Raw genomic sequence first — 9131 nt, forward strand, 5'->3', positions numbered from 1 at the left:
ACCAAATCAGGTTTGGGTGCTGGCACATTTTTGGATTTGATGATCCATTTTTTCTTAAAATACATTCAACCTTCTCTAGGAACCAACAGTAAGTAGTAGCGCAAGTCTACCTGACCAGCAGCTCAACCAGTGAGTGTGCTAATGGTCAAAGCTCTGCTCTCCTCCTGGACCACTCAGTCTGGGCAGTTTTCTCAGAGTGCTGGGAGCAGTGGGACATGAAGGCAGGCCTTTACTTCACCGCAGCTGAGCTCCTCAAGGGACCCACGGCCTCAGCACCCAGTTCCCTCTGAAGTGGATCTGGACAGCGCAGCTTTACCATCATTTCCCATTCTGCAATCCATCCTGGGATAGATACCACTTACTCTCTCACCTTCATCCTCCCCTCCACTCAGTACAGCATGCCAGATCCTGCCTGACTGTGAGCACCAGGCAGCAAATCAGCCCTCACTGGGCTGTGCAGCTGAACACCTTGAGGAAGGAGGCCATGGACACGTACAGCTGGGGCCCAACACAAGGTTGACCAAGAACAAGGCTTACTCATGACACGTGAGCATGTCATGGTACCAACCCAAACGTGCTCTGCCAGCTGAAGGGCTAGAAGCGCGCAGCATGTACTTACAATTTTGCCAGAGAAGTCAGGCTTCTGAACATCTGGACATCTAAAGCACTGATCTTGTTTCTGGAAAGATCCCTAGAGAAAGAAAGAAGTTTTGAGCTTTTGTTCAACTTTTTGTCATTTCTCCATCGGTGGAGCTCAGAAGAGCCTCTCTCCAAACTCCATCCAGACTGCAGACAGAAAGGTTTCGGTGTGTTAATGTGGAATGGATCTCCCAGCCAAAGAAAACACTTCTCCCAGCTACAAAGCATGCACTGCTCCCAGCATTGTACTATGTGTAGGGACAGACTGGCCTACTATTATACACATACCATTCTACAGCATTCCTAGAGCAACCACAGATGTAATTAATGTATTACTGTATTTGAGGTAAAAAAAAATTATCCAATTATTCAATTCTAACATGTGTTCAAAGAAGTAATCAAGAGGTAAAGTTGACTAAATTAGTAATTAACTTATGGAAAAAAAAAAAAAAAGAATATGAACTTCCACATCCATTTCTATCACCAAAGAACAGGAAATTAATCACACAATTGATGCAGTCAACTTTTAATGTTTAAAGATCTTTTTGAAAATCTCTCTGAAAAAGCTTAAGAAAAGTAACTACGAATATTTTCTGGTTAAAATCAGGCTCGATTTTTGCAGTAAAATGAACAAAGTTTAAAAAACCTTCAATTCTCTCCCTGTAACACCAACATCCTTCAATTCATCCAAAGCAAAATTCTTTTTGTCATCTGGTTCAGTTCTTTCTTTTCACCTCGTGTCCTCTTTTTCAAGCGTAAAATGACACTCAGCTAAGAAGTGAGATTTCACTAATCAGTCTCTGCTTGTTCCCTATAAACTCCAGCCCCTGGTTTCAGATGAATCTTCTTTGGTTAAAACCACTGAGCAATACTAATGCTCTTCTTCCCAGCCCGAGCAATGGTTCTTCTACCAGGATCTCTGCAGGGCTGCAGGATGGATCTGTACACATGGCTCAGCTCCTGCAGCCACACTGCAGAGTTCCAGCTCCTTCCTCACCTTTTTCTCCTAAGAGCACCTCTCATAATTTCTCCTTCCTGTCTCACCTCTTATTTTTGTTCCCTAATAAACTAATTTCTGGTTTGATCTGATATTTAATCTATCTGAATGAAAAGAATTAAACCAAACTGGCAGAAAAATGACTTATGATTCCAGGAAACCATGGGGATGAGTAACAGGGATGGATGTCTCTTTAAAAGATTTATTTTTCCCAGTTTTGCTGTCCAGGAGTTCTTTGCCAAGCTGAGAGTGGATTCAGAATACATCAGCAACACCAATAAAGAAGGCCAAGAAATGTGCAAAATAAAAGCTCAACAAAGCGAGTCCACCAGCTAAAAGCATGCAGCCTGCACAGAAGGCTCTGGCAGGTGAGCAGAGCCAGAAGGTACCATCTTGGTGCAGAGCTGTGCACACGTTGGGCATGGGGTGACCCACTGTAACGGGGAGAAAATTCTACTTCTCCTCTGAGACACATGGAAATAGCCCAGTTAATTCTGAGGCAGAACCTCAAGCACCAGACAGAAGGAAGTAGTTTTTCAGCTTGGATGTCTCACGCCCTGGCCTTCCTGCTCCTCACTCAGACAAGAGAAATTCCAAACCCAACTGCCTGCTGCTACAAAGCCAGGGCAATAAGCATTGGGCAGGGAAAGGTCTTCAGCACTGCAATAGCACTGGGAGCTACGTGGTGTCCTGGGACAGCCCCAAGCCCATTGCTGTCCCTGCAGCTCCCTCTGCTTTCCTCCACCTCCCATCCTGCTGCTTTGCAAGGAGGAAGCAAAGGACTCCAACAGAGCTGCCTACTCTTCTCCATCCCCCTGCAGTGTATGGAGGGCTCAGTCCTGAGCCTTTCCAAGCTCTTTACAAATATCCCTTCTCATTATTTCCATTTCACCTCAGAGAAAGCTTTCAAACTCCAGCCAAGGGACGAGCTGTGGGCTAAGAGCCCAAGCCCTTGCCTCCTGGGGTCAAACAGCTTCATCCATACCCCACAGCAGACAAGGACCAACCTCACAGCCTGAGCTCACATCCCAAGCTGGTGAAGATGCTGACGTTCTCCACGGGACAAATCACTAGAGGGCAATCTACAAATCAAAGCCTAACACCTTCACTATTTTCCAACCTTGCCAACACGATCTGATGAAGAACCAGTATAAAACCTTCTGGCCTCAGGCCTACATGAGGAGTCTGCTGAGAAGCCAGGCTCCTGTGGACAGCCCAGCCCTGCAGAAGCCAGGAGTGGTGGCGGGTGCCAGCGACTGCCACCTCCGGGCACCTGCTTGCCTTCTCTCACTGTTCCCTCTTCAATTTGTATGGAAAATAACATTATACCTTCCTGGCATGGGAAAGAGGGCTGTAAACCAAAGGAGGCTAAAAAAATAAAATCAGGATAGGAAAGAACTACTCACCAATAAAACCCCAGGCACAGGCTATGGGACAGAGCTCAGCCTCTCGGTGCCACAAACTGCCACGACTATATTTTCCCAGCCCACTGCCAGGCTGGAGGAAATTCAGAGCAGGTTCAAGACAGGGCTGAAGCCAGCAGAAAACAAAGCTCTCCATTGAAAGGCAGCATACATGCTGACTGCTGCTCTGCCCACGAGGAGAAAGAAAAATTGTGTTTAATTGTGCAGCACGTGGCACCAGGAACACGGTGTGCTCCTGGAAGAAGGCAGCTGGAGGCCAGTCACAGCTTCCTGATCCCATCCACATCTGTAAAATGGAACTGTGTGCTGCCAAAGGGGCTGGGAGGGCTCGGCCTGCTGCTCTGAAGAACTCTTGAGAGCAGAGGCATCAGAATCCACCACCAGTGACTACGGAACCGAACAGGAGCTGTGTGAAAGACGCCCCATAAAGAAAGCTCCCCATGCAGCTCCACAATACCTCCCAAAATACAGACACATTTGACATACGTGCTGAGCAAAGGAAGTTTTGAGAAAACTTCTGGAAGCGGGCTCACTCATGTGGGGAAGGCGAAGCTGCGGGTAAGGGAATATTTGGTAATGAGGGCGTCAGCCTGAACCTTGGGAGCCTGCAGCTCCATCCCAGCCCTCCTACCAATTCCTGCCTGAGGCTGGGAGAGCCACGTGTACTGCGGGGAGAGCGGCGGGATGACGGCAGGGACAGCATCCACCTCACAGATGGTGTACAAGCACACACCAGTCCCTAACAACGCCAGGGACATCCCGTGGATGGAGCTGGACCACTTCTGGGAGTTAAACACGCCCGGCACCTGTGTACCTCGAGCAGCAGCTGCCAGCATCCACTCACAGAGCTCCAACGGGCAGAAGGTGGCCAGGGAAAGGCAGCCTGAGGAGCCGGGTGGTTATTTCTGCAGCCCGTGGTGGACGGGCTTTTTTTTGGTGCGCTGCTGTTTTTTTCTTAATCCCGCAGAACATATAATGTTGAGCGGGGTATAGCACGCCTCCGCCTGCCAAGCCTGATATCATGCTCTCATTATGTCATTTGCGGGCCCGCACTGCCTTCATTTCACAGAAGAAGGGAGGGAAGGGAAGGGGGCAGTGCTCGCTCGTGCCTTCTGCAGCCCTTTTGGTGTGCGGAGCCCAGCCAGAACAGTAATGGGAAAAGCATCCACAGATAGGGAGAAATGTCTGTGCAGAGGAGCCTGCGTGCAGGCTGGGGAAAAGCCGCAGCAATTCATTAGAAAGGGAGCTCCAGGCCGGTAAGCTCCAGCTTAGCTAAGTGCTGGAGGTCCGTGGAGCTCCAGAGGTGCTTGGGCAGCCTGGGCATGTTCGTGTTTCCATCCAGTCTGCATAGGAACCTCTGCAGTGGTTGTGAAGGAGCTCACAGCAGTGTGAGAGGGATAAAGCATTTGGCCTCCAGCACACCATGCACACCATCTCACAGACACGGGAAAATCTATCCCCCAGCCTCACTTTAGCCCAGAGACTGTGTTTTAACAGCAGGAGCGGCCACAAAGATAGCAGAACCCATGGGATCAAAGCAGACAACACAGCCTAACACCTTCCTCAGCCAACAAGCTCCATCATTCACGTGCTTTAACAAAAAACCACTACTCCCGTTGGCTGGTTTAATCTGCTAGACATACCATTTCACAGGACACTGCCTTACTTTCTGCTCTGCGAATGATGAATAATTGGTCTTATTTATATTCTTTGCACCACTCCTGATTTCAGAGGCCTCTCCTGGATTACCTCAGCCCTCATTTATCCAAGCACAACTTCCAGTGGAAAGAGCTCCCATTTCTGACCCCAGCACTCTCACCCCACACACCTCACTGCCCCCAGACACACTGGGTGCCCGGGCTGACGGTCCCCAACACCCAGGCTGCAGCATGCACACCTCGCAGAGTGTGGCAAGTGACAGAGGGACGCGGGAAACAGCTTGTGAGACACAAACCACTCCTTCCTGAGCAGCAAGAGGCAGCCCAGCCGCAACTGGGCTGTCTGACGTGTTACCATGGCAAATGCTCTGCTGGGCTCCAGGAACACAAGGCAGCACAGTACCCCTTGCAACAGTGCTGTGCCTGATGTACATAATAGACTTTCCAGAAAAGTGGAGGAAAAACCCTATGTGTTTTTGCATGCTCGAGCCAGGAAAATTACAGTTTTTTGCTGATCTGATTCCTTTTTCATTTCGTCTTTTGGCTTGCACCTCTCCTAGGAAGCACAGCAGAAGTAACAGCACTTTGTGTGCAGAGTGAGGAATAGAGATTCATGCCACAGTGGCTAAGGAAATGTAAAAAAAAAAAAACCTCAGTGCAGAGCTGGGAACATGGGGGAAATGCTGCAGTCCCCTGAGCACAGGGGCATCCCAGGCACATCGAGCTCCCAGTGCTTATCCATAAACAGGAGCGGAAGAGCATATGGAGATTTTCATCACCAGGTACTGGTTTCAGTTGCTGCTGTGAGGTCAGGAAAAGAGGTCTTCACCCTCTGCCCAGAGCCATGTAGCAGAGAGACACTGTAAACCCACACTTGCTGCCCTAGAGGCTGTATTTCATCTGCACAGATCACCTTGCAAAGAATAGCAAAGCTGCCAGAGATAGAATGAAGATGCAGCACGGTCCAGGGAAAGGCTCATTGAGAGATGCTGTAGGTCCGAGTACAGCTGCTGCTGAGGCTGGCAGGCAGAGGGGAGCACCCTCGTCTCCACAAGGCTGCCACAGCATTTGACAATTTATTTGCTCACTTTGAATTTATGAGTTTCAAATGCTGGCTCAAGTCTCAGCTCTCTCCAAGGAATTTGCCCCAAAAGACTTTTTCACAAATATTCATCTAACGAATAAATGTTTCTCTTCCCACAGCAAAATCATAATTGTTGATATGAAAATGTAAGGCAAGGATACAAGCATTTTTGCAATGTTCCGTACACTTTGTGCTCTCCTGGGAGAACTGCAAAACACTCTCACATATGTCCTTGCAAGGCAGATCAGCCTAGAGACAGTGGGGTTTGACTTGAGTAGACCAAGACACGATGTCCAGTGCTGCAGGCCCACTGTAGGGCCAGGAGCACACGGAGCAGCCCTATCTCTGCCTGTTTCTGCTGCCCCTCCGGGTTCCCTCCCCCTGCAGTCTGCACAAGCCTCCCTCAGAGCACTCCAAGCTACAGGATTCAATCCTGCTCATCCTTTTTGCTCTGGGCACAGGTTATTGCAGATGCTGCAGAGTGGCATGGAACACACCCTGCAGCTCTTAGCACAGTGGACGAGCTCAGGGGTGAAGCTGAGCATTGGGTGTCTGGGTTCCTTAAGGCAGCCCAGGAAAAGGGGCTGCAAGAATTCAAGCAGCACAGAATGGGACTAATCTGAGCTCTGCATGAAACGGAGTTGAGCTCGGGACACCCCAGGCCCAGCTGTGCCCTCACCCTTCCTGGCTGCTGTGCCTGCAGCTTGGGGAAGGTTTGGGGCTGAGCACAACCAAAGGCATCGACCTCCAGGTGGGAGATGTCTGAAGCACAGCTGAGACCCAAAGAGCGACTCCTAGCATCCCGCAGCCAGGGAGCTTTTCTCAGACTTTCCCAAATATGGTTATAAGCAGGACCAGGGATGAAGCCACTCGAACAAAGGGGATGTGTTACCTCATGCAGTGATGTCATGTTCTGGCAGTGCAGCCCGTAGGCGATGGCATCACGCCTCCATCCCTCCACTCCCCAGTCAGGAGGGCTGGGTGGGGGCCTTGCACACACGAGGCTCCCAGGAACCGGAGCGCTGCTGTCTGCACAGGGACCCACAGAACTGCTTGATTTACAAGCTATTTTTAGGCTGTGACTGACTTCATCTCCTTGTTCCTAACATTTAAACAATGGAAATGCATGCAAGGAGGGGCACTGGGGAGTCCCCAGGGCCTTGTGCACTTGTGGAGACCACTGCTGACCCTGCAAGTGGAGCTCCCCTCCACCAAGAGGTGACTCGAGCTGATGTATAGTGAGGTTTGAATATCACTGAGTAGAAGGCATCCGGCCCTGCCTGGCCTCTGTAACATCACACTGAGAGATCAGAGCAAAGAAGGCTAAGTTTGGGAAAGCAGCAACTCAAATATTTAAATAAAGTTAATGTCCATAATTAGTGCTGCACATAAACAAGCTGTCTGCAGTTTCAGCCAGCTAAATGTCAGCCCTGCAAATATATGTTAGTTTCACGGAAAGTTTGCAAAAAAAACCCACCAAAGATCCATCAAAACAAAGCATCTTCCCAGCACACATGGCACAGCTCAAGCAAGGAGACAATGCTGAAGCCTGCAGCCCAAGCCCAGCTGCTCTCCAAGCAGATAACCACTTCCTTCACCAGAACACCCCCAGCCAGGGGAGCCCCAATGCTCAGTGGCACCACGCATTGGCACATGGCTCCTCCAGTGCCTACCCACATCAGCGTGTTCAGAGCCCCATGATATTTCAGTTTACCATGGCATACAAGCCCTCTCTAAGCTGCAATTTAGGAATTACAAAACCAAGCTATCAAGTGTTTAACCTTGCTCTCAAAGTGAAGAGTTTCCAATAAAACTTCAGGCATGAGGAATAGTAATTCACCATTGGGATAAAGGACGAAGTAGATGTATTTTTTTTTCTTTTTTTTTAATTCTATTTGTATTTATTCTAATGTGAGGCCTTTGCCTTAACAGCCATCCTTCAGACAACACAACACCATTCTTTTCCAGCACTGCAAGCCCTGCTGTACACGACAATGGAGAGCCAAAGGCATGCAGGAGGCAGTTGAAAGAGAATCATAAATGTTGGAAAAGACCTCTAAGATCAAGTCCAACCTCCAACCCATCACCACCATAGCCACTAAGTCACATCCCTAAATGTTGAATCAATAGCAACAGCACACTGCTGGGCTGAGAGCAGCTGAGGCAAGAGGAACACTGAACTCCAAGAAAGTCTCCTTAGAAGCACATGTCTGGTTTGCAAGCATTGACACAAAATGAAAAAATATTTGCATAGCCCGTTTCTTGGAATCCTTCTGGGGAATCTGTGTTCAGCATCCCAAAAGGAACAGCGAACAACCTGGGCATCAACTGCTGTGGTGCTGGTGCAAAGCCATGAAGCAACAAAAAGGGGCCTTAGTGGGATTCATGAAGGACTGACGATTTGCTGGGAGCATCACCTCCCAGCCAAAGCTACCCATGCATGCTAGGCAAAGCGGACAACCCAGACCCAAAACACTGAGACACAGACAGGGAAAGTCCAAGGGCCAAGAACTGCAGAGCTGCCTGCAGCACAACAACCATCACTGCCCTCTGCTGACATCCCCTCCACACCCTGCAGTACCAAGGTGCGCACCCTGCTTCAGACCTGCTATCACCAGAGCAGCACAGACACAAAGGAGAAGCAGAGCTAACAGATTCCGTGGCGGTCTCCTCATCAGTCATTGCCAAAGGGAGTGCCAGAGAGGCCCCAGCCCAAACACACTGCGGGGCACAGGGCAGCAGCTGCCTGCAGTGCAACCACCTGGCGTGCCACCATCCCGCGTGTCACAGTGTCACCTTCCCGGATGTGTGAGCAGAGTCACTCCTTCCAGCACCAACAAGGCTGGCCCAGTAGCCACATCTCTGCAGTCACTTCCCACGGGTGATAACACTCCCTCAGACGCTTTCCCTTTTGTAGCTGACAGTACGAATTTGTTTGACCTTTAGCTAACATCAATCTCTAACAGACGAGCAAGTTTTCCAAGTTTCCCGGGTGGCTGCTAAAGAAAAACATTTTGGTGTGCGTTTTAACCATGTCTGTCAAATGATTTTCACCTCCGATATGTTTTACCAACAGCATTTTCACACATTTGAGATGCTCCCTGCTCCAGGCTCTCAGCAGCACCCTTGGGCTCCGAGCATGGGCTGCCAGCTGGAGGAAACTGAGGTGGAGAAGGGATGAGAAGCAAAGCACGGGACCACACAGTCTGGATGAAAGATGCTGAGCCCCTCACTCATCTTTTCTTCTCCTTCAGGCAGAAAACTCTGGGATTTGTGGCAGTCACATTAGCACTTGATATGTTTAAAAATAGCACAAAGTAAATGGTGCT

At 49.5% G+C, this 9131-nt stretch overlaps 1 protein-coding gene across 1 annotated transcript in view; it reads right to left on the bottom strand.

Moving 5' to 3' along the window:
- Positions 1-882, bottom strand: part of PKD1 (polycystin 1, transient receptor potential channel interacting) — a 50038-nt gene extending 49156 nt beyond the window's left edge. The window contains exon 1 of the mRNA XM_031555853.1: positions 620-882. Coding sequence (XP_031411713.1) covers positions 620-867 — 248 coding nt within the window. The 5' untranslated portion in view covers positions 868-882. The remainder of the gene's footprint in view (positions 1-619) is intronic.
- Between the last annotated feature and the right edge of the window lie 8249 nt (positions 883-9131).

This window comes from Meleagris gallopavo, chromosome 16 (assembly GCF_000146605.3).
Source record: "Meleagris gallopavo isolate NT-WF06-2002-E0010 breed Aviagen turkey brand Nicholas breeding stock chromosome 16, Turkey_5.1, whole genome shotgun sequence".
NCBI lineage: Eukaryota > Metazoa > Chordata > Aves > Galliformes > Phasianidae > Meleagris > Meleagris gallopavo.